This window comes from Pomacea canaliculata, linkage group LG1 (genome assembly GCF_003073045.1).
Source record: "Pomacea canaliculata isolate SZHN2017 linkage group LG1, ASM307304v1, whole genome shotgun sequence".
Lineage (NCBI taxonomy): Eukaryota > Metazoa > Mollusca > Gastropoda > Architaenioglossa > Ampullariidae > Pomacea > Pomacea canaliculata.
Genome location: NC_037590.1, coordinates 43,564,333 through 43,588,941, shown reverse-complemented (window position 1 = coordinate 43,588,941; position 24,609 = coordinate 43,564,333). Strand labels below are relative to the sequence as shown.

Here is a 24,609-nt window from a genome sequence, read left to right as displayed (position 1 = left end):
AATAGATATTCTGATATAGAGATGAAGGGGGTACACAGGACTGTAATGTGTCCTTGTTTATTTCTGTCATTTTCGCCGCAATCCATAAGAACAAACAAGTCTCTCAATTGTCGTTTAGTGAATCATTACAATTCATAATCTCACTTCGGTGATTGCTGTTGCGGACTTCCCATATCAGCACCTTATCCAAATATGATGATTTATCCCTCTGTTCCAATCCTTAGTAACTTTCATTTTTATGATATGCACAGAGACAAGAGTGAAGTATGAGAACAGGATTATCTAACTAAACAAATTAATCCTTATATAACGTGATAAAGTGTCTGTACTAAATGATTTCGATTGGCTTTTGCGATTATTGGTTAATTAATATATAGTTAGTATGTGAAGGCAGAGAAATTATTGTGACAGAAGTAGATGTGGAAATAGTGGAGCCTGAGTAAGCAGGTGCAGGCAATTAACCATAGTTGCTGCTGAGATATGCATGCTGAGACACGGTGTTACATGAATGTCATAACAACATGTCACAGACCGTTTGTGGATATGTATCATATCAAAGCTGTCAGTGCTTTAGACTCGAAAAAAGAAAATAGAAACCGAAATAGTGGCAATTAGGGACGCCAAGCGAAAAGTGTTAGATAAAAAAAATTTTCTTTTACGAAAATGAAATGGATGTCTTTAAATTTTAATATGTTCTTTCACTAAATCACCTTGTTTTTAAGCTATTTTAGAAACAAACACAAAAATGGCTAGCAACTTGGATGAGAATTTATCTCAATACTGCCATTATGTGTGGCTGTTTATTTAAGGAGACAGTAATTAGTTGACAACTGCACGAGCGCTTAAAATCGCAACATCTGTGTCCTGAATATTACTGAGAACAACTCAGACTGTAGCTTCTCTGCGGACATAATTTAAGAAACTTCAGAGGTTTGATTTTTGCCATGAACACGTGGGATCGGAAGTTCGACTGTGAGTGAGTTCCAAACAGATTCATATACATTGCACATCATGGACAACTACAGCTGGGGAGCGATCCAACTCGTCCAGTGCTCTTGAGGTCTGCAGCCTCGTCTGCTGGTCTCTGACTGGAGCACCAGTGGGTCTTTAGCAGGATAATAGTTACATTGAGTTTGACTGCTATTTCTCCTTAAAACACAGACATACACACAAACTCAACATTTATTCACTAGCATACAATGTGTGTGTGTGTGTCTTACTTCTTTTTTCGAAGTCGGCATGTATTTCTCAACAGAAAAGCCGGCTTGTTCGCGAGTCGATATTTCAAAAGTTTCACTTCGAACGCTTCCAGCACTGCAATGGTGTATGTAAAAAATGAAAATACAAAGATTCCTGTGAACAGTTTACAAATATGTGCAAGAGAAAACAAACTTCTAACGTACTGTTATTGATCTCCTTCTTATGTGTACGTAAATAATTCTTTTTTTTCCCCCTTTTGTAAGAGTTAGGAGTTACATTTCACTCAAATAACGTGAACATGAAACCATAATACTAATTATTACTAAATTAAAAAGTTCTGTCACACATATTTCATATTTATTACAAAAATCAACTCCACTTGAATACAACATCTTCTATATAGCGACAAGTCCACCACTTCGTGTGGGACCAACCATCATCATCTACCTTTACACCTGAGACTCACTGCGTCTCGAAACTCACTGTCACTTTGGAAGGTGTGTGTCCTTCCTGTCGTGTCTTGCTGCACTTCTTTCGAAAATAAAATGTTTCCATCTTTTTAGGAGAGATTAAACAGTATTTTCCACACACATATATATAGATAAACTAATAGAAAGTCCAAACTCATACCAAAAAGTCAGCTAGTAATGCGTTCCCACATTCATTCATCAGATCACAAGATTTCAACTTTCCCAGCTTTAAGAATCAATCAGAACCTCTTCTCCATCAGAAAATCTTGATCATGTTTAAGTGATTGTTCTCCAACAATTCTTTATATATCGAAATGAATTAAAGGAAAAAAATGAAGCAGGAGCAAAACAAAATAAGCAAACATATGAAAGAAGTAAAACGCCGATAAACGAAATAGACGAAAGAGAAAATGAAAATCACACCAACCAAAAAATTGATGGAGTAGCAAATAAAGATTTAAAAAGAGCTTGATGTTAACCAGTTTGTTTGATGTTGTTAGCAGATTTTTCAATTTTAAGGATTACTTACAAGGATGTGACATCTCAAGTGTCAAGCAAACTTGTCATACTCGCATTGGGGCGTCCTCGTGACCAGAGTTCACTTTGCTGTCGACTGTTTGCTGTACATACGAAGCAACATTCTGTAGATGGCTCCATCTGCTGCCCTCGTGTCAGACTCTCCTCCATTGGCAGACCTGAGGGACTTTCGTCTCCCTCCTTGAGGAAGATAGTTGTCACAAGGTACTCTGAGACAGAACAACTCTATCTCTTCACACGCTGCAGCATCGTCTATTGGCAAAGTTTCGTTCTTGTGTTTTGGCTCTCGTGTTGTCCTTTATATTGCAGTTGATTAGCGTGTTTATTCTGAATGCAAATCTATTAAACATGATTCATAAAATAAAATAATTAAGTAACTTTACTGAAACATTTTTCGAGGTTCCCTCATCTGACAAGCGAGAAAGAACTTCTGTAACATTACCCTTCTGCTGAATTTTTTATCCACTCGTGTCTGAGAAGGCTCTTGTTAGCACTCGCTTTCTAAGCTCTTTGAAACTAAACAAACATCATAATCATCCACTAACACAGTAATATCGTAAGAACTTGATGTGTACCGTAATTTACTATATAAGAAAAACAGCTTTTGGCTGAAGATAACATAAAAATCTTTTAAAGAAGATACAAAGTATGAAAATACAGTAGGATTCAATGAGGCTTTAGCAAATAAAAAATACGAATTCATAGCATAAACACAGAGGTCGAGCTTCCGGAGCAGCAGACAGTTGAAAAATAAATACAGGCAAACGACAGGTGAAAAATAACTATGGGTAATGTTGACAGCAGCCTGTGTGAAGTTTAACAGTTTGTCTTTGATAACAAACTGACTATGAAACTCCTCTACCTGTGAGACAGGTTTGATCTGACAGAGTTTCCCAAGCTCTGAATCTTTCGTTGGTTGTCCGAGATGGGCTGATAGTCTGGGCGTGCGGATCGTTGGCGAGGCTGCTGATGTCCGACTCCGCGTTGTCGTCGTTCTCGCTGACTCTCGCGCGCGGCGCATCTCGGGAGTCGGCCGAACCCCATCTCATGGCTCCAGATGGAAATCTGATACAGAGTTCATGAAATAGCGCTACAAAAAACAAATCACTTTTGCCAGCGATTCCACAACACCTTGTTTTACAAGTTTCATAGTAACATTAGGTGTGATTACTACATCATCGTACCTCCTGTAATTGTGGTTTGTCTTATTTTGTATCGCGGGTCTTTGTATGATTAGTAATTGCACAAACCGATCTGTCGGGGAGAAGAACTATTTTAACGGAGAAGAAATTTAAACCAAAAAGTAAAATGCAGCTGATTTGTCAATAAGGAAATGTCATATAGCTAAATCCAAAAAAGTTTAGTGTACCTTACCTTCTCTTGCAATCGTTTCAGCTGAAAAAATATGGACAGTTACAAACTATGCATACTATATATTTATATATAATATAAAACTATATTTAATTGTAGATAATTATTGTATATTTTTTTTAATATTTGACATATTTGGACATCCCTAAATAATTCTATGCCCAATGAAAATTAAATTCTTAAAACAAAAAATTATAAGAAATAATAAATACGAGAATGAATTCATACAACACAACCACTTCAGCACCTTAGTACATTGTTAGGAAACACATCGCATGATAATAAAGAAGAAGTTTACACACCTGGGTGCGCAGAGTCTCAGCCTGGAAGACAGAAAAGGCAACAATCATTAAGTGTAATTTGTAGGAATTATTGCTAAAGGTTATATTTATTTTTATTGCTAAAGGTATATTTATGAAAAGTAAAATTTGCAGACCAGAAAAGCAAATTACAAACAGAAGGCGTGGGTAAACATGACGACCGACGGCCTTTTATTCTAAAATATGTTTTATTTTGTTGTTTGAGAAAACTAAGGTACATTGGTGTACACTAATAAAGATTTACTGCGTGTTAAAGACATTGTCGACTGAAAGTAAGAGTATGCTCCTCTTCTTTCCCCTGATAAACCTCTCAGATCGTCTTTTGTTTCATTCAGGCGGAGGTAAGCAGGTCAGCGTTACAGTTACGACTTGTAACACTGCAGTCAACCTCCCTGTGACATGTTTTTATCTACCATGATCTCTCTAGTGCACAAGAAAGAAAGCTGTTCCTCTGACATAAATCTCCCCGACTAGAGAGACTGACAAGTGTTCACGGAGTCATTGAAACGATAACTCTCCTCTTCAACCTTTGGACGAAGTAAATTATCTCCCTTGTGCTAGTGACGTCTACACAAAGTTTCTCGCGGAGTCGACAGCTGAGTAGCTCCAAAAATTGAATAAAGGTGTCTAGATTGCCTGGTACTGGTGATGGGTTATTTAATCAAGCTAATTTTCTCATTGAGCTATCACTATATAAAACCATTTGATCAAAACAGTAACAACACCAGTGGCCACCACAGCTCACAACTACCACTTCCCCTTGTGATAAGTGAACACGAGGTGAGCAACTTATTCCGGCAACAAATGTTTAGGAAAGCAGCTGGCACTGACTGTGTCTCCTACTGTACCAACTAGTCCTCTTCTGTCTGGAACACAGTCCCTCCCCATCCCCATCCCCATCTCCATCTCACTGTGGTCGGACATTGTTTCAAAGCATCAGTCATTGTCTCTGTCCCGAAGAAAGCCATGGTGGAATCACAAAATGATTACAGACGGCGGCTTTCACAAGGCACTTTTGGAGTGAAAACAATCATTACAACTATTATTTCAGCTTCAACCCCTGTTCTGATATCATTATATTTTTCTGCAACATCTTTTATGATGTTGTGGTCCCATACAAGGAGAAAACTACAGGTACCTGGTCAAGGTCTCTCGAAACACGTCTTTCTGCAAAACAGCAAAAAGTAGATTATAAACAAGTTTATATTTATTCTTTTGAATTATATCGACATGTACATTGGACTGTTTGTGGATGAAGCAGACACAAAAAATACTAATTATAATAATAGAATGAGATGTGCAATGTGTGATCACAGATTGATGAGTTTCATATCATAACAGCTTTAATAATTTAGATTGTCATTGCAACATTGTAAACACTGCAGATATTTGAAATAAATAATATATATAGTAGTTTCGTATTTAAATAATATTACAATACAGAATTATTTTGTACACAAATGATAAGAGTTAATGTCAGATCCTGATATCTGATTATTGCTACTATGGTGGAGGTCAAACACACTGCACCGATGCCCTCCTCCCAGGGCCCCATCCATCTCACAACGAGGCTGAGGTTATCAGTAAAGGTCAGAGGGCACTGAGTCGACAGGAAACAGTTGTAGTACACCCCTTGCTACGCACCCGGGATACATCACATTGCATATTTGCCTTCAACACCCGAGCCTTCAGTTGTGTGGATCCTGATTTACCGGCTGCTAAAGTAAGCAAGACCTCGATAAGAGGCTCAAATAATTGTTTAACTCATCTTTCAGAGGGAAGAACTTTAGAATGTTCCTGACGAACAGAATAATAACTAAAACTAGTGACAGTCACCATCGGTGCAAACAGATAATAGTGTGTGTGGGTGTGGGTGTGTATGTGAATTTTAGTTGGATACACGCTACACAAACAAATAAACATTCAAACACTACCCCAGGAATAAAATTATCACACACACACACGGAGGAGCAGTCATGTAGCATGACAAGCAGTGTGGACTGGATACCCGATCTGTCTATGATCAACCATTCTTGCTCCTCAGTTAATTTCGTGTTTCATTAACCAACTACTGTGACTGTGAGGATAAAGTTGACATCCTTCTGTCCACAAACTACTTGACATGATTTCTTGTCCACGTGAGATGTGAGGAGCAGAGGCTGGTGTCTGTGTGTCGCCCTCCATTGCTGTCAGACGGAGAAGGTCTACAATCCAAACAAACATGTTTCGCTGTTTGCTTTTGCATTGTTAGGTGCGGTCCTTCACGGTTTTATCAATCGCATTCCACTTGTACCCGTCGACATTTAGCTGAGGCTACAACTGTGTCACGTGCAGACAAAAATCGAAGAAATCAAACGTTTATTCGTCCTCTGCTAAAGTCTGACATTTTAACTGACAGAAAACTGCGCGAACGCTCAGACGCCATGACAAACAGTTCAAAAAAATGTCTTTGATATTTTTGTACTCACCTGGAAATCCTGCTGGGTAGCCGTTAATGGTGATAAACAAACAAAGGCACACACAAAGTAACACGACGACCGAGTGGATCATGTTGCAGCCCAAGTGCATCCCCCGAGATGATAAAAGCGATGTCGTCTGTGGCGAAGTAGACAATCCGAGGTTTGTGTTGTTAGCTTTGTGAGATTGTTGTGAAGATGAGTTGTGTGTGGTGTACTCGGGGTGCACAGCCTTGTCGTGTAGCTGTTCGCCTCTCAGTCTCAAGTGCTCCACTCCAGGTGGTGAGACGGTGACGACCACAGTGTGGTGGCGCGTACCCGCTGTACGGTGTCGCCACACACAGGTGGGCGGCGAGATTGGGAAATGTCGTGATCATGAGGAGACAACCGTGGCTGGCAGGAAGTTGTCTCCCTTGAGTTACTAAACTGCTTAGCAATCGTTGGTAAAGATGCTTAGCTCGCATGATCATGCACTCTTGTCATGCTAAAGCCCGTACACACTTACATACGCACAAGCACGCACCCGTGCGTACACGCTGATAGCCTCTCTCTAACTCTTTATCTCTCTCAATCACACACATACACTCTAACACACACAAACACAATTACATAGCCTACACCTGTGTGACAAAGTACACCCCTCCTCTCCACGACCACACCTTGCACGAGGCGTTGTGTTGATTCTCACCTGCACGTGCACGTCTGGGGTGGGCGAGGTCTCAACGATCTGATGTGAGCATCAAGTACAGTGCACCTCGTGAACTACAAGTCAGACAAGGACTCAAAAAATAAGTCTTGGTCTCTATGTCTTATTCCCAAGTATTTATAAGTCTTTTTCTAATCTGTCAACTCACTAATGTCCATGTCAAACGAAATGTCCAATGTCAAAGTCCAGTCATACAGGATCACCTGGTCATAGGATGGACAGTCCGGTGTGCAACACAGTGAAGCTTAACTGTCCTGGGTTCAACTCTCGTCTCGGTGCCTGCTCTTTCTCTGTATGTGACATCTGTTCATAGAACTGGCTAAACTGCACTGATATAACCCCGATAACAGAATGACAAGAACACATGTAAATCGCGCAGGTACTGATGTTGACATTTTCCCTCAAACTCTCGTATCTTTTTCAGTATCTGACAGTCGCAAGCTTTACAACAAACAAGCCAATAAAGATGGTTATGGCACAATCATTATCATAAAATATTCAGATTTAATGGAAGCCATTTGCTTCTCAGTATCGAAACTATCTCGAAAATTATTAACTGCAGCATTTATTAAAAGTTCCTTTTATCTTTTGTGTTTTGTGTTTATTTACTTATTTTAGTACACAGAATCCTCATAATGTGGTGGTGATGTTTCAACACTGTATTTCAAGAAACTGTATGAGTCAAGATGGTCAATGCTCTGTCTGTCACCAGGCAGCCAACGGAAGGTCGCTGCGGTCGTTTCCAGAAGGGAATCAATGTGTCACGATCCCTGGAAGAAGATCCGGACAACGACTGGCAAACGTCGATGCCATTCGCTGAAGAAAAATAAGATCATTAGAAGCTTCCTTTCCTGCTGATCTCTTCTTTGTGGCCTCGATCTTTGCTCCTCCTGCTCCTGTTTCTGTCCTCCACACTCTCTCGTCTTTGTCTTCCGCAGCCAGCGAGGCAGGGCGTCTGACATTTGCGTCTTGGCGATGACTCCAGGGACAGGATGCCAGTCACGAGTGGTACAGTGGATCAACATCAGGAAACCTTTACATGGGATTAGGTTTCAACAGTGGTAGAGAACAGAGTCCAAGAGTTTAAAATGTTGACCTACATAGCTTTTTTCCATTTTTTCACATGAAATCCTTCAGCCTTTGTTGTCGATACGAATCACTCGGGATTTAGAATCACTGGTGAAATAAAAATACTTGTTATCTTGTTAACGAAAATAAACTGACAGTAAAGGCAGTCAACACAATAATGAGCGAGAACACTGAGACCGTTGTGTTTGTTATTTATTTACACTCATTAGTTTTGCAAATGCTCCTACAGGCAATTTCTCCTTCAAATCACAATAACTTCTTCAAAGCGATCTTATCAAAAAGTTTTTTTTGTTCAAAACTAATTCTGTTATTAAAAAGTGAAATCAAAGAAACGCAAACTGTCGACTACAAGCACTTGTACAAAGAAGAGAAAATTCTTGTTTCCCCGTTTAGCCTCCTGTGGGCGGGACGATGACGAGGGCGGCCATCATTTCATTTCTAAAACCTTTCAGGACAGGATGTTCTTCCTGAAGAAGTAAATGAATACAATGGATGCAATATCAGCGATCCTGCTGTGATAAAGTGAGGCAGCAAAGGAGGAACCCAGGCACTTCGCTGGTTATATGGGTAACTTCAGGTTATCTTCCTCTTTTGTCGGCAAGAGATCGTCATGAGAGGTATAAACACAGTCACTCTCTCTTCTAAGTCTGTGGGGAGAGCGGGCGATGGAGGCTGGTAATGACACTCTACGAGTTTAATAGTTTCCTTTATCTTCTTTCCTTTCGAGAATTCAATCTCGGCTCTCCACGAATAGATGTTCTCTATTTTCTATTTTAAAATGGCCTGTCTGTTGAAGTGGGTGACAGTGAGGAAGGCCATATAAAAAAGTAAATAAAATCTTTTGCCACACGTACTAATGATGCATGTCATGCACCATGTGAAGAAATTATGGAATATATGTCATGGCTGTTGATAAACATTTCAGTGTGATATAGCTATTAGAGTGTTACTAAAGATTTTTATCAATCATTTTTACACCTTTACACCTGCCTACTTTTTGTGACAGACAGTTGAAATTCCCATTTGATCAGTTTCTTGTAGTTCTTCCCTGCCAGTCGCCTTGTGCAGCCCTCTGCTATACCCCGGGTACCATCTCGGGGCCCTGAGTAGGCAGTGTCTTATGTTGTCATCTCTCTGAAAACAACCAAACCAACATGATTTCACTTTTTTATTTTATACCCTGATAGTGGACGTTGAAGAATAAGTATATCAATATCAATGTCCATTGGGCTCTGAGAATTATAATAATATTATAATACTCAATGTACCCGTTACAAGAAACGTCTACCCTGAATTTACCTGTAACAAGAGCCTTCCATCTCGAAGTAAACCATCTCTTCCCCGTTCTCGTCGTCTGCTGCGATGCACAATTACCATGACAACCAGACTCAGACACATTAGTCCTACCCCGATGGCAGCTCCAACCTTGAGGGCTGTGACATAGTGTTGTGTATGTTTGGTGTTACACAACCTTCCTAGTTAGTAGCCGCTCGGATGTGTTTGTAAAATTCAACAAAACAATATAAACAGTAGCAGTTACATGAATGTGTTTGACGAGACTATAAGAGATGCGAGAAACAAACGAACAAAATAAAAAAAAAGGAGTTATAAAATAGGAAAGAAATAAAAAGCAGAGGAAAAGAAATGCTACATAAAGGAATAAACTAATCTGATAAACATAAAAGTAAAGATTTTTAAAAGTAATAACCAAAGTTTTACGGAGTTTGAGAAGAATGTTACCATCATCTATCATCTGTCCTCAAGAAGTCTTATGCAATGACCGTCTAGCGGCGGTTGCACAACATACAGTTACAGACTAGCTGGATGGTCAACTCTTAGCAAACAGCTAAAATATCGTAACAAATGAATTCACTAGTTTAGCCTAGTCCTGTGAGTCATTCACACGATTGTCCAGTCGGGGCAGCGGGAGGGAGGGGAATATGTGTTTTTACTCCAAGCAAACAACTAAGGGTAGGACCCTGTACTCTACATGTTGTCCTTTGATGTTTGTCTACCTTACGCTCACTCATCCGTAAACATCCTTGTGGAAAAAAAACCAAAGATGCTTACTGTGACTTTGTCTTGCAGGTAGACTTTTGTCTACACCTGGGTGGGAGGTAGAGGACACTGCAGGTGACGTGGAGCCCTCGTGTGTCACGTGCTGTCTTTCACTTAGGCTGGCCGGCCTCGCTGGCGGGTCGTTCTGACCTCCTCGCGCTCTTCACTTCAAGTCTACGTGGTCGTCTGCGCCGGCAAAGCTGGTAGATGACACACCGCAGTCACCTCCCTTAGCAGCACCCAAGGTATCGGTTGTACCTGTAATCCACTGAGACACCGTTACACCAGGTGAGGGGACCAGAGGGGTACCTGTGGAGGTGTTCTTACCCGTATGGTCTGCGGGCCAGCCATGGTCTAACCTTACAGTACCAGAAGGTGAAGGGTAAGCACTGCTCACTTCTTGCTGTAGACTGTCAGCACTGGGAGAACTGAAGAAGAGGCATCAGAATCATCTGTCACATATATCCCTGAGGTTACCAAGGAAACTTTCAGTTGGGAATTTTCTCGCAAAGGTTCGCTACCTGGAGGAGGAGCAGGTTTGTATAGTAGTGTAGTCGCAGAAGTTGCCGGAGCTTGTGATAAACTAGAGGAAAAAACAAACATCTCACGACGACCACTTAAATTCGGTGAAACGATGTTTGAAGAAGCGAGTTCCTCAGATTCTTGTGGGTATTCCATGGAGTTTGGGAGTTTTGTTTGTTTCGACACAATAAATATCGGATCTAAGTCTCCAACTAGTTTTGTCAATATAGATAAAGAAGAAAGCTGATTTTCCAGTAGAAATGATGGGGTAGGTAAAAGACTACTCTCTTTCTGCTCTTCGAGAATTGAAGATGATGTGAGGGAAATGATAGAAGCGTCTGGATGGCTGAGGTAGAGAGTCCTCCAACCTTGAAGATGTCAGCGGACCAACATTTAAACTGTGTTCACCCAACAGATAACTCAAACTGTCATCACCTCCAGAATTATATTGCATGTCTTCTAAGTTCCTGTGATGATGATACACATCCTTGGTCCGCCCAGTGTCAAAGGCAGGTGTTGCAGGTATGGTAGGCATAGTTGCAAATGCAAAACTGGGATTTATCACGAAGGAGGTCAAGAGGTCGCTTGTAGGAGAAAGGTCACTGAGAGGGTTAAGTCTGTCAAAAGTAACTGTCTTGCTTTTCATAGCCGGTGCAGGGGTCTGGAAAGATATGCTGAGTGGAGAAGGCTGAATGTTTACAGACTCAAGGAATTTATTTGCGATAAATGCTGTTGATATTTCCTGTAATATTATGTCTTCGTAGGTCACAGAATTTCTTGCAAGAAAAGACGATTTTAGTTCTAATAAAATATTATTTTTTTCTTGGAATCCAGAGAAAACTGCAGAATCAGGAAGCTGGTGCTGTCCCAGTGTGCTAGGTGTAGCCGCCTTTAGGAGTCCGGTACCTGCTTTACTTCTGTTTGATACCATTTTCAGGCTTTCGTGAACTAAGGGAATTTCTGTTATATCGAGACTTTGAACTCTGCTGGAGCTCTGTGTGTTCGGTCCTGGACTTGAAGCCTCTTTTGTTTTCCCGACATCTGCAGTTATTCCTTCCTTCCTTGGATGGCATAGTGCAGTACCCGAAGTCAGATGGAGGACATCAGACAGGATTTCCATGTTGCTAGTGTTTCCAGGTGAGCCACGTGACAGAGTGTCTTGGTTGCTAGGCATCGTACCTGTTGCCAGTCCTGTGTTTCTAGTGTTACCTGGAGCTAGATGAGGTCGGATTTCCTCGGCGACAGAGGTCAAAGGGACTGTCTGAGACAAGGTAAGGCTTCTAGTTGTTGTCTCTGACAACATTGTTTTGCTAGGTGTCGACAGTTCTATGTTTCTAGTACTAATCTGAGTGTTGTCAGAGGGGCTCCCCATGGCGAGAGTGTTGCTATGTGTTCTGTCATACAAGGTTTCATGGGAGCCAGTGATTGTTTGTGTAGACCATGAGGTTTTCTTACCTCGGGCGTTGCTAGGCTTTGTATCTGATAAAGTTTCTTTATCGTTAGCGGTACTTGGTGTTGTATCCGACAGGATGTTGTTAGGTGTTGTATCTGAGAGGATGATATCAGCGTTAGTAGGGGCCGCAACTGAGATCAGCTTTGTGGTGCTAGCATTACTGGGTGTCCACTGTGGTACGATGTCGCTAGTGTAACTAGTTGTATCTGACAGGGTGTAACTAGGTGTTGGATAGAGCCACATCTCCCTGCTGCCGGAGTCGCTTGCTGCTGTATCTGCCACCAGAGGTCGCAGTAAGTTGCGATGTGAATCGATTGACGGTGACAAAGGGAGGCCACCCTGCTGCTGCGACCAGGGTTTGGCCCTCGACACTGGCAGGTAGAGTGTGACACCAGTCTTAGTGCCACTCAGCTCTCTGCCATTAGCCTTTCCTCCATTCCTTGTCTGCCATTGATTCCGCAGACTGACAAAGCCAAGAGCCTGGCGGTAGGTGGGAAGGTCTGGCGGATCAGACGAGGCTGAAGAGGATGGATGGAAAGCAACTTGGTTGTCTGCTATTCTCTGTTTTTAGAAAACACCAATCGTTTCTTAGTGTATGGAAATGTTAGGCATCATTACTATACATAATCATTTGTCATTGTCTAGCCTATTTTTCTATTTTTCAATTTTGTGTGAAGTCGAAGATAATAGAGCAAAAAATTAGTTTTAAGATGAGTAAGATAGCCGCGCAAATTAATTTTACTAAAGAAGAAAAAGCCAAAAGATAATAATAGTGACCGGATGTAGCAAAAGCAAAAGCAAAAAAAAAGCACGAAAAAGAGAAGAGGATGAAAAAAGCAGGCTAACTTTCAAAAATAATTTTAATTGATGTTTAGTTACATAATACTTCATTGCATTATTGCATTTCTACCGTGTATCAGTCTATAATCTTCCCCAGCCAGCCTGGCAGTTCACCAATCTGACTTCCCACTTCAAATTTTCATCATTATTTTATTCATACATCACACACGCCTCTCTCTCTCACACACACACGAGGTACCCACATACCAGTCTAGGAAACACTTCGTTGTAATGCGGCAGCAATTCAAAGTGATTGATGACAATTTTTCTGTCACAACACAGATACCAATAAGGAAACCAGCTGAAAAGTGGAGAAAATAATATGTTACCCCTCTTGTTAGCAAAGTTTTACAGAAATTAAGATATTATATAGATATTCATCTAGCTTGCCCTTGATTATGCAAGAAGAAAAAAAATTTTGTTGAGAACAATCCATGTTTATAACAGTTTCTGCAGTCGGTAACATCAAACTACCCGCGTTTTCTACATTATCAACGTGTCGTCAGTCGTCGCCTGTTGTCTGAAGGCTGTTGATGACACATCGGTAGCTGCCTGACTCACCGACATAAGCAAGTCACGTGTCTCATTGTGTGATGGCGACCTGTGGGGGTGGCGGGTAGTCACGTGGTACTCTCCCAGCAGCCCCCTGGCGTCCACCTGACAACAGAAGTCAGAGAGGCGGGTGTGTAGTGTAGTCACCATAACTTGCTGTCGGAACTGTCAACATTTGCTGAGGTAGTTTGAACTAAGCGATAAACAAGCAGTAAATAGACTGACCAAGGGACACGCAAGAAAAGACTGACAGACACGCGAGATAACAGACTGAGTGAAGATTACCACATAGTTGTGTTTGTTCTTCTTGTTCTTCTTGTACTCTTTCTGCTTTTTGTACTGGTTCAGACATTACATCAGTAAAGGAATAAACAGTGAAATAAAGTAAAAGGCTTCGAAAGTAGCATTTAATTTTATTTAAGATTAACAGACAATATAATTTAAAAATCAGTTTAAGGATATACTTCTAAAGTATTTTTTCTCAATTTGCTAAAGTGGTGTTTAAACTAATTCTTAATGGATTTTGTAAGTGTAGGATAATAATGGTCTTGTAAACTAGCGGCAATAGAAGCAGGGAATGACACCACAATAAAATAATTGACAAACACACGAACACTTATACACATATTATTTATACACTCTCTCACACGCGCGCCTCTGCACACAAACATGTGCATCTTCTGCATGTAATCACACACATATATATATGATCATGGATTTACCTCTCGTCACCAATGGTGACCATTGTCTTGCGGTACCTGGATCGCCAAAAGTAGACGCCGTCTGTAGTCTAAGACTCAGAATAAACAAACTCCACAAGAGTAAGACACTTTCATGAGAAGCCATTTAAACAGATAGTTTGTTCTTTCACCGATACAGGTAATCTTCACCTACTTGTAGTTGTCCAGGTATCAAAACATGGCCACACTTTTCCAAAATTGGTCTCTGCCCCACGAGGCCTGAGGTGGCGACAGGTGAGAGGTTTGTGGACCAGAAGGTAAGGAAGCTCTGTGTGAGCAAACAAGACCAGCGCTCGTTAGACGAATTTACAGGACCCTCGGAAGACGACCTGCACTTAATGACAGTTTTTCAAGCGAGCTGGTCTGTCATGTTGACGTGGGAAACCAAGCCATACCTTTCTTCAAATCCAGAAGTTGGCCCCACATGTCATCTCTTGTCATTAGGGAGAACTTCTTTGTTTGCACCGACGGCTCACCACAAAAAAGCTCTTATCTGAAAGGCTGCTAATGAGGACAAGTCATTACTTCTTATGTCTAATTAAAAGAATCACAGTGGAGAAAAGCACTGTGAGAAAATAAGGAATTAACACGATACTAACACAAACTGTAATTTAGCAATAAAATGTCAACAAAATTACAGAATAACTCAGACTAAACCAAAAAGCAAGCACTCACTAGCTTCAGCCTGCTCTAGTACCATGAACAAGTCACCTTGGGGTCGGTTGGACTCTATTGTAAAAAAAACTTTACTACTTTATCAGAATAAAAACACTTTGTTCTAATCTTTTTTCCAGTTAACATTATAATGTATTATAAACTCCAAATAATATTGCACAACACTGTACATGTGAGAGTTATATATCGAGAGATTTTTACTGTAGGCGTTGGTTAAACTACCATTTGCTATGTTTTGCACATAAAACTTATTACAATGGATACAGATGAATTTGTTTTTCTCGTCCATTGATCTACAACAGCATCTCTTGAGGTGTCCTGGAGGATGCTTGGTGGTGCTTGGAGTAGATGATGGTGCGTCTAGTGAAATGCCACGCCTGTGATGATTTGTTTGACATTTTGCATCCTCTTCTTCACTTCCAATCTTTGACTTGCATGTAGAGTCCCCCAGGCAAGAGCCAGTTCCTTCAACTTTTTTTTTCGTTTATCTTTCTTATGATCTCCAAAGCTGGATACATTTCAGTAAAAATGACACACGCGAATCTTGAAGGTAGGGAAAAATATTTATCTTAGTATACTTACATGGAAGGTACTATGAGGTTCGTTTCTGTAAATCCACACAGCTCTTTCCAGTTCTAAAAATGTTTACTTGATAACTTCTTTGGTTTACGATAATAATGTAGACTACAGTCTAAATAAACATTAAAGGACGAAGGTCTTACAAGGGTGCAGCGGAGAAGGAAGGACAACATGAGGCTGTGTTGTAGGGCTGCTAATACAGAAACAAGAGGTCGGATCTGTCTTCAGCTGTTGGCTCATTTCTTGCTAATAAAACCTAGCAGTCAGATCATCACAAAGATCAGGTCTTCAATAAAAGAAACATCAGTCATCTATACAACTTCCAGGACAGTCTTTAATTTCCCATTAATCAAACAGATGACAGTCAGAAAGGCCGAAGAGATGAAGATGGTTGGCTGCTGTCTGTAAGAAGAGAACTCACTTGCCCAGGGTGGACAAGAACAGCAAAGACCTCCACTACTCTTGAAACAACACAGACATCAGGATTACATTTACATTAATAAGATTTTAGACTATGGGAAAACTCACACAATATGTTAATTAATTTGTGTACAATCGTACCGCCATGACTTTAGAATCTTTCTTCGCAATAATTTGTAAACATGAATTTCGACAACAGAGGAGTTAGAGAGTTGTTGATCCACATTAAGATGAGTATTTGTTAGCACTGAGCTATATTCAGTGGTTTAGAAAAGATTTTGCACCATACTAGGTCTTTAAGTGGTAACACAACCTTGCTCGACATGAAAGTTTCGGCGGATCGGAGGTGTGTGGCTATTTTCCTTTAAACATTTGAGACATTCTTTCTGCCCCGACGAGCAGCGGAGAGACAGCTGTCATCCTGAACATTCACATTCTCAAACACATGATTCCTTCATGCTACATCTGTGTAAACAAGAGGAAATGCGGCAAGCATGATCCATCCAGTGTGTCCTCTTCCATTTCACGCTTCATTAACTCGCGCGATGGCCAATGATGTTCCACCTGCAAAACTGCAGCTTTCTTTAGGCCCTCATCAGCAGCAACTGTTCTGCACACACTCAACTTTCTAACCCTACACTTCAACTGACGCTCACAAGAAAACACTTAAATGAAGTATTTGTTGAGTTTGTAGTGAAAATAAAAACCTTCACTTGGTCTGATTGAGCAAGAAACTCTAACTGTAGTGAGTCCCACAACATTCATTCCTAAAGGGTATATACAGATGAGTCTTCCTGAAACAGAGTATTCCTACTGGACTTATTCTAAGACTAAATAGTATAATGGATTACAAAGATGTCGGGGAATCGGTTCCATCTGTTTATATTTACTGTCAACTCATGAAAAAAAAAAAAAATAAAAACTACGAGCTTCGCTATCGTACACAGGCTGTGTATAAACACCGGCTAGAAGCTAGGTATCCATGTTGATATGTAGTTCATTAGTTCCTCAAGCTCTGGGACTTAGTGATGTTACAAACAACTATTATAAGATGGAACAACAGTAATGAACTGACCTGCAAATATGTGTGAAGTAAATGTTTCATTACTGACAAAGAATTACAGTGTACAGTAATAAATAGCACTTATATTCAGATTATCAATTTATTTTTCTATACTTACTAGAGAAAGAGAGAGACATCCACAAAGAACGAATCATAGACATGCACAATCATAAAAGCAGAGATTTATTATATATAGTATATAAAAAGAGAAAGAGAGATGTGACTTGCAGTTCTACAACTATGTACCAGCTAGATAAAAACACCAAGAAAATCTGACTTTAAGAAATAAATATAAAATTGGAAAAGTAAGCGACAAAGAAAATGATTACTTAATTAACCATGCATTCAAACATATAGCAATAAATTTCATCCTTTCTCACTTTTCATAATAAAAGTCTTCGGCAAACGTTCACTTGTAGCAAGTCTTGGTAACTGCCGTCAGGTCTGGTAATCCACTACACAGTCTGTGCGCAGTTGCCGCCCTTCGTCTGTTCAGTTGGGTCCAGCGCACCAGCCACAAGCCAATGATGAAGACAGAGTAAGAAAACGAAAAAATAATTTAAAAAAAAAACTCAACAGCTTCCACATAAATAATTTGCACTATTAATTAATCAGTTTAGTTAGGACTTCACAGTTTGGTCAGGACTGCAGACAGACAGAGAGAACAGGTTCTTGCCCCGTCCCAGTCACGGACACTCAATGGTCAGCAAACATCTCTTTTTTTCTCCATCTTCACCATTCAGAAGAGTGGAGCCCTCAGTGATCCTTACATCAAAGAAAAAGCGGCCGTTATGAGACACATCCACGCTCGGGCGCACGCGCGCGCACACACACACACGCGCACGCGCGTTTTCCGTTCTCATCCGAACAAAACAGGCTTGTGACAAGAGATAAAGAGAGATAAAGAGTGCGAAAGACGCCATGATGGCATGAGACAGGTGTTCCTTTCGCACCATTGCCTAGTGGAGTAAAAGGCAAAGACATACACAAACCTTTGTACTGTCGCCAAATCGTGTGCCCAGCCCTACTGACAGCACTGAGTAAAACATCGTTACTAACCGAGCTTTTTACAGACAAGAATTGAGAGAAAGACAGGAAGACGACAAGAGGCCATGAATTCCTTGTTGTTTGTTGTTGCCGCAACATCAGTAGCCTGGTGCACACAGGCGGCTGTGTTGACAACGCCGGGCTCTGTGTGCACGTGGAATGGTCACACCTTCTCGGAGGGGGAGCAGTACAAGCCCGACCCCTGCACCTTCTGCTTCTGTCGGGACGGGAGGGCGGCGTGCGCTGTGGCCGACTGCATGATGCCCTCGTGTGTCGACCCCGTGCGCCAACCCGACAAGTGCTGTCCCGTGTGTCCCAACGGTAACAACAACCGTCTTCATTTTGTTTCTCCGATTTTCTCGTCCTCCTCTGTCTCTATCAGTCTTTCTCATTTCTCTCTCTCTCTGCATGCAATGAAGCAACGGGAATAAGACAGTCTGTGGGGAAGGATAAGAAAGATGGTTTAAAAGCACTTCGGGTATTTCAAAGAAACAGTATGCATTAATACGAGCAAACACAGTAGCGCATGCATACCAACACACACACACCTACCTCTATGGTCTATATGTACACAAAAAGAGAGAAGCAGTTGTAGAATATAATGAATGAAAGCCGTCAGCCCATTGAAACAATTAAAACCCATACCTCATATTTGGTTTTTTGCTAAATTTAGTATCCTAGATAATCACCTTTATTGTAATAATTATCACTTTGTGTGTTTTACTTCTTTTCAAAGGTCAAAACTGTCGAGCGTTTGACGGAAGCATCATTCCAGCTGGGAAACAAGTGAAAATCAACGATGGAACCACCTGCGTGTGTCCCACCGGTGGACTTATTTACCTGTCGGGTCTGATGGCAGAGTGTGTTAGCGTAGCCAACTGAGTGATAGCAAAATCAAAATAAATTTGATTAAAACCACGTGGTACATTTTCTTCTCTATATATATATCTCCATCGTTTTAAATGTTGACTCTCTCTCTTTCTCTATCTCTCTCTTTCACACACACACACATGTTTGCTGTCTGTGCACGTGAGTCTGTGTATTCATGTGCCAGAGTGTATTGGTCAAACATTTGCGAAAGCTTAACCAGATAGTAAAACGCATTTGAGAAATATTAATAATAATTAATTATATTTCACCAGCTACTCTCCTTGTACATTATATATACAAATATAAACACTTATGCATGGCCGTCAATATGTAAGCCTGGAAAGAAAATACTTATGTGCTTGGTATAAACTTTAATTCACTGGGTGGAGGAGAAATAATTTACTCAGCCAGCAACTAAGATTGTATCACGGCAGCCAGCCCTATAAACAGATGATACATGCAGAGAAAGAATATAAGTTTCTAAATTTTCTAGAAAATCTCCTTCGCTGAAGAATATTTGCTGTTCCAGTGATCTGTGTATAGAGAGGGGATTAAATAATGTCAACAGTATCAAGAGTTAAGGTTTGTGATAAGGGGGAAGGGTAAACAATTTTCCATATTGGCGAACCTAACACCCAGAAATACCAACGGCCGTTTATGTTACTTATATAGCTGTACATCCAAGTGCATACACCAACTATAAAATCCTGTCTTATGATTCAAAAATGTGAACAAGACACACTCACCTGCTGCTGTCCATGTTTTCTGCTAATCATCATGACTAGTTATTGTCGCATTCATCTGCAACTTATAAACTAGCATCCATCCTACCACTCAGTATTTTACCGCCATGAAGGTAGACAGCAACATTGACGGGGCAACAGAAACGGACAATTGAATGTCGTCTGCGTACAGAGAATAAATATAACCACCAGACCGAGTGATAGAGACTTCAGACATCGTAAACAAAGGCGGTTCCAATACAGACCCACGAGGATCACCGCATCTACGGAGACCAGGGGCAGACAACAGTTTAAAAATCCCTGATTGCGTACCTTGGCTGAGATATAATTTCAGCTATCGGACCTCTGGGCAGTGATTCCCAAAGGTCGATGAAAGCCGTTTGCATAAAATCACATTGTTGATGGTATCGACGGCTGCAGGCAAGTCCAGAAGAAAAAGTAATGAGCCTCCAGAATCGTCAGACATATTCAAGAGATCATTCAGCCCTGGAACCTAATCTGTCTCAGTGCTGTACGCCTGTCGACAGGGTGACTAGCAGGCTGAAAGACATCATTAGCCTCGGTGCCATCCATGTGCTGCTGCAGGACAATGTGTTCAAGTACTTTCGAGAGAAGAGAAGATTATTTCTGTGATTTTTCACCCATTCAGCATTCAGGCTGGCTTTGATAGAAGTGGGTCTTACCAGTCCCTAGTAAGACAGAGACTCAGTTCAAGGCGACAAAAAGTATTGGTAATGTCTGTAATCGTTGGAAGAAGTTGGTCTAGACACCGGAAGTATCGGCTCGAGGGAACGGGATCGAATGTAAAATATTTCTTGTGAGCGTGCACCTCTGTGATCCTTACACACTCAGTAGAACGAGTTTGACAGAATGTATCAGCAAACCTGTTGCCATGACAACGTTTGTAGAATGAGCATGCCAGACTTTGTTAGATTGTACTCACTCTAACTGCGTAAGGGCAGCAAAGATGTGAACGAGTTACCACCTTTATCCGGGCACTTAGGTGGAATATTTTTCGGTTGGAGGCACCGTTAATTACACTGTCGTAAACATATTGACATTTTTCTTGCCTCGTGATTTACTTAATTTATTGTCAAACAGAAGTCTCATGATTTACATTTGGCATCCACGGACAGACAACTGCATGGACTCGTTGCAATAAAAATAAGTTGTATAAAGGACCGAGAGAGACGTTTGATCAATTTGGACAAATAGTGCGAAGGGTATTAACATGATAAACATGATTGTAAACGTGCATTACTAGCTAATATTTTGAGATTTTATTAGCGAGTTAAATGCAAACAAATGCTAAAAATATATGTAGAGCGTAGTTACCGATAGTAATAGTTATTATAACAGTCTTCTCAACAAATCATAGGCACGAAAGCAGACGGACGGACGGATTGACGGACGGAGGGATACATTACCACATAAATTATGCAGGTATACATACACAGTCGAACACTTCAAGAGTGCTAAGAGCCCTGTTGTATACAAGTATAGCATGCAATAATGCAGTTCCATGCCAACTGTTTGCTAATGAAACATGCTAAACATAGTATTTTGTTGCTGATGTTGTCATGTTATCATGAATTGCACTTTCTTATAAATTCAAATGATAGTAATTGTAAAGCCAAAAAGAACTCCCAATTGATGATCACTGCAACATAACTAAGATGATAAAAAGCGGCTTAAGAGTCAGAAACAGACTTAAAATGGTAAAAACAATCGCTAGCCGTCTTCACATGTCGCCATCGTTTTTTTATAAACGAAATGTACATCTTGAAAAATTCAAACCTTCAAATTAATTGTTTCCTGTTCCTGTGTTAAGAGATGTAACTCTTTTTCACTTGCCTTAACATTTCTCCCCACCTGTATGCAATATAACTCGACAGTCGTGAGATGTTATGTTTGCCTACTAAAATCAGCTATCAAGGGAAAGAACTCTTTAACTTCTAAAACAGTGTACAGCAGAGTTTTCTCCCTTACACATTTGTCGGCGGAATAAACAAGTAATAACAACATGTTTATGAAGATATAACGATGCTGCATAAAGGTCTGTGTGACAGTACAGTCTACCATATCTCTGCTTACCATGCTTGAAGGAATAGGAAAGTGTCTCCTACCTGCCATCGTAGATGATATTTCAATTAAGCTTTGCATGCATGCACTCTTGTATCGGTCACTGTTAGAAGCACATCGTTTATTATGCTCTCGACTGATATACTAAAACGTTTGTCTGGTAAGGTGTTTGTGGTAGAGGTGCTCACTCGCTATCGGTGTCAATAACTTTCACAGCAGCGAGAGAGAAAATTGTTTGTTGGATAAAATACTATATTTACTTCAGGTTGTGTATGTGTCACTTGCCAATACTTGACAATTATTACACTGAGGTACAACCAGCGTTGTCCCACGCCATTTTACCAGCACATCTACCCCAAACATCTTGCAGAGGCAGAGAGAGATCATATTTTTATAATAAGAGATGAAAATGTCCTTTGATAGCCCCGCTATGATGTTTGTGCAGATAAAATGCACTTAGTCTTGAATCCCAGTGGGTTGTGAAAGCGGGTTAGATAATGTGACCAGGTATAAGGTATAACTGCCATACCGTCAAAACATCGAATGTGTCGTCAACTTCTGGTTTGTCAAGAAGCAGAAGCGAGCAAACCAGCGAGAAGGGGAAGCAATCGTGAATTCATTCTTTCCCTGCTTGTCTCCCTGTCGGCCACTAGTCTGATAGCCACGTGACTTGTCCGCTTTGCTGCTGTGCGTGTATCTGGATGCCTGGTCGTGTACCTTGACATCTTTGCAGCACGAGAAAACTAAGTATTTTCAAGTAATATGGGGTTTAGTGAGCAGAACAAAAAATATGGGAGGCGCTTGTGAAAAGATTTAATTCAGAGTTGAGAACGACTTCCCTATCTTTTATCTACATTTCTTTTTTCTTTATCCTTTTCTGAGGGTGATTTCTCTTTCTCCCTTTCTTCCCACTCCCTCTCCTCTTAAGCTCCACCTCCTCCACAGTCTATGTTCCTCTCCCCCCGTGCAGTCAACAAAATGGTTTCCTAATGATTTGTTGGCTGGCATCTTTGGCAGACACTTCCGTTATAACAGACACTTTCAGCAGCCACACGAGGACTTTTCTCCCCCCTTGAGGCATGGCGGTCTCCAGTCATCAGAAGCTCGACTTTCACCTGGACGTTAATTGCTCGAGACGAGGAAGATCAAAATATCTCATTGGGAAGTGACAGACAGTACCCGGGGGACAAGGAGGGACCGATGAATGACTTGAAACATGAAATGATGGTCTTGCTTCAGGAAGTATTATGCCTTGGTGCTACACACGTTGTGATGTGAGAATAAGGCGAGAACTCTCATGTCAAAGTAAGGAGAGAGCGAACTGTAAAAGAGAATATTTAAGTGAGCACCCTCATCTCCCTCATCTCACACAACAACATGGACACTTAGTCTTCATCAAAACTCTGTCACGCATGAGCAAGTTCCTGGAAGAACTACTCCTCCCCGATACTACATGACCGCCTCCATCCTCACTGACTGTTGTTGTCTTCTGGCACTTTAACTGGCTTTTAAAAAATACTTTCATCGTCCTTTTATTTGAAAGTGAAGTTTGTCATTTACTCTAAATTGGATAGCTCTCGTTTCATGGTATCCACGAGGAGAATTTTTTAGAATGATAGTCAAATATCAGGACTACACAAACATTTTAATCTTTCACGTAAATCTGTCACACCTGATCACTGGCTTTTTAGGGTTATGTTTTGAGAAAACCTCCCGGCAGATACATGAGCTAAGTATATCATGTTTATTTGAAAAAAAAAATAAATGCAAAACTTTACTACATTACCGCTCCGACATCACGAACTCGTATTCTCTTTTTTAACTTTTCAATAACGTTTTAAAAATAATAATAAAAAAGATTTGTTCTTCATCTTCCTGTTTGTAAAGTTCACCATTTTACTCTTACGCTATCCTTCGGGAATGAATAAAAAACTTGGAGGAAATTTTTGTTTATTTGCACTGAAATGTTACAGACTGTGTTTACAATGTAAGTACACCTGTATGCTCAATATGTCAGCCAGTCACGACCTGTGTAGACACAACGATATCTCTCCGCATCCGCCAGGCTTCATGACAATTCTGAAAATACAATCGTTTCATTAAGATCATATTTCCTTATCGGAAAATTATCTATCATTTCACCAAGATTATCATTTCTTTTTCACATAATGTGTTGACTACATCAAATATTACTTCAGTGACACAAGTTATTTATTATAAAATGTCCGCCTTCTTTGCTGTTTCAAGTATGACCTAACAGTAATGTCACGGAACATGCTATTGTATATATATAATTTGTGAATGTTTTCCTTTGTCAAATATTTATGATGATGGTCGTGCATGTGTGCGTTGATGCTCGCTGAGTTGTGATGTGAATGGAGAGTGTGACCACATTGTGAGAGAATGTAGCTGTGAGGTCAAATTATTGTTTTCCTGCTGGTTAGCACTGTTTCAATTTGGATTATTTGTTGGATTGTCATTTACCTTAATTATATGTTGAGCTGTATATTTTTTCACCATACAAACCGTTATTATGATGTTCGGTCCCCAGTCAGCCGCTGAGTCTGTGTATCGGTGAGAATCGTAATATTTCGGTTTATCCGCACCAACATGGAAAAATAAAGTTGTAATCAAGTTAAGTTTTAAGCGACATGTTTACACGAAAACTCAGTCAAGCTTTCGTCGCTTGATAAAAGTTTCAAACAATATAGCAAAGGGTTGTAATTTTGATACTGGTTTTAAAATTACACATTCGTTCTTGGATCATGTTGAGCGGTGAATCCATCACGGGCTCCTGCCGGCGTCTGCTCTTCTCT

The 24,609-nt window shown here is 40.5% G+C and overlaps 3 protein-coding genes across 5 annotated transcripts in view; 1 reads left to right on the top strand and 2 right to left on the bottom strand.

Moving 5' to 3' along the window:
- LOC112573218 overlaps positions 1 to 6,838 on the bottom strand; it is a 21,879-nt gene extending 15,041 nt beyond the window's left edge. The window contains exons 1-4 of the mRNA XM_025253382.1: positions 6,367 to 6,838; positions 5,037 to 5,065; positions 3,881 to 3,901; positions 3,582 to 3,602 (exon numbers count right to left, since the gene is read on the bottom strand). Coding sequence (XP_025109167.1) covers positions 3,582 to 3,602; positions 3,881 to 3,901; positions 5,037 to 5,065; positions 6,367 to 6,466 — 171 coding nt within the window. The 5' untranslated portion in view covers positions 6,467 to 6,838. The remainder of the gene's footprint in view (positions 1 to 3,581; positions 3,603 to 3,880; positions 3,902 to 5,036; positions 5,066 to 6,366) is intronic.
- A 1,507-nt stretch (positions 6,839 to 8,345) lies between these two features.
- Positions 8,346 to 17,061, bottom strand: LOC112577424 (putative GPI-anchored protein pfl2). Of its 3 annotated transcripts, XR_003102045.1 has the most exons (7): positions 14,710 to 17,061; positions 14,297 to 14,582; positions 13,584 to 13,679; positions 13,230 to 13,323; positions 10,220 to 12,743; positions 9,449 to 9,582; positions 8,346 to 9,283 (listed from the first exon to the last, which is right to left on the bottom strand). XR_003102045.1 is itself a non-coding variant. In XM_025260501.1 (4 exons), exons 2-4 carry the CDS (start codon positions 13,607 to 13,609, stop codon positions 11,010 to 11,012), a joined length of 1,854 nt encoding a protein of 617 aa, XP_025116286.1. In that variant the 5' UTR covers positions 13,610 to 13,679; positions 14,297 to 17,061; the 3' UTR covers positions 10,100 to 11,009. The 3 variants fall into 3 exon arrangements, 1 of the variants encoding a protein (XP_025116286.1); XR_003102044.1 differs by having other exon boundaries at positions 14,297 to 17,061; XM_025260501.1 differs by lacking the exons at positions 8,346 to 9,283; positions 9,449 to 9,582 and having other exon boundaries at positions 10,100 to 12,743; positions 14,297 to 17,061.
- Positions 17,062 to 17,995: 934 nt separating this feature from the next.
- On the top strand, positions 17,996 to 19,017 carry LOC112565887 (von Willebrand factor C domain-containing protein 2-like). Its single transcript, XM_025241752.1, has 2 exons — positions 17,996 to 18,419; positions 18,835 to 19,017. Exons 1-2 carry the CDS (start codon positions 18,164 to 18,166, stop codon positions 18,978 to 18,980), a joined length of 402 nt encoding a protein of 133 aa, XP_025097537.1. The 5' UTR covers positions 17,996 to 18,163; the 3' UTR covers positions 18,981 to 19,017.
- Positions 19,018 to 24,609: the final 5,592 nt, after the last annotated feature.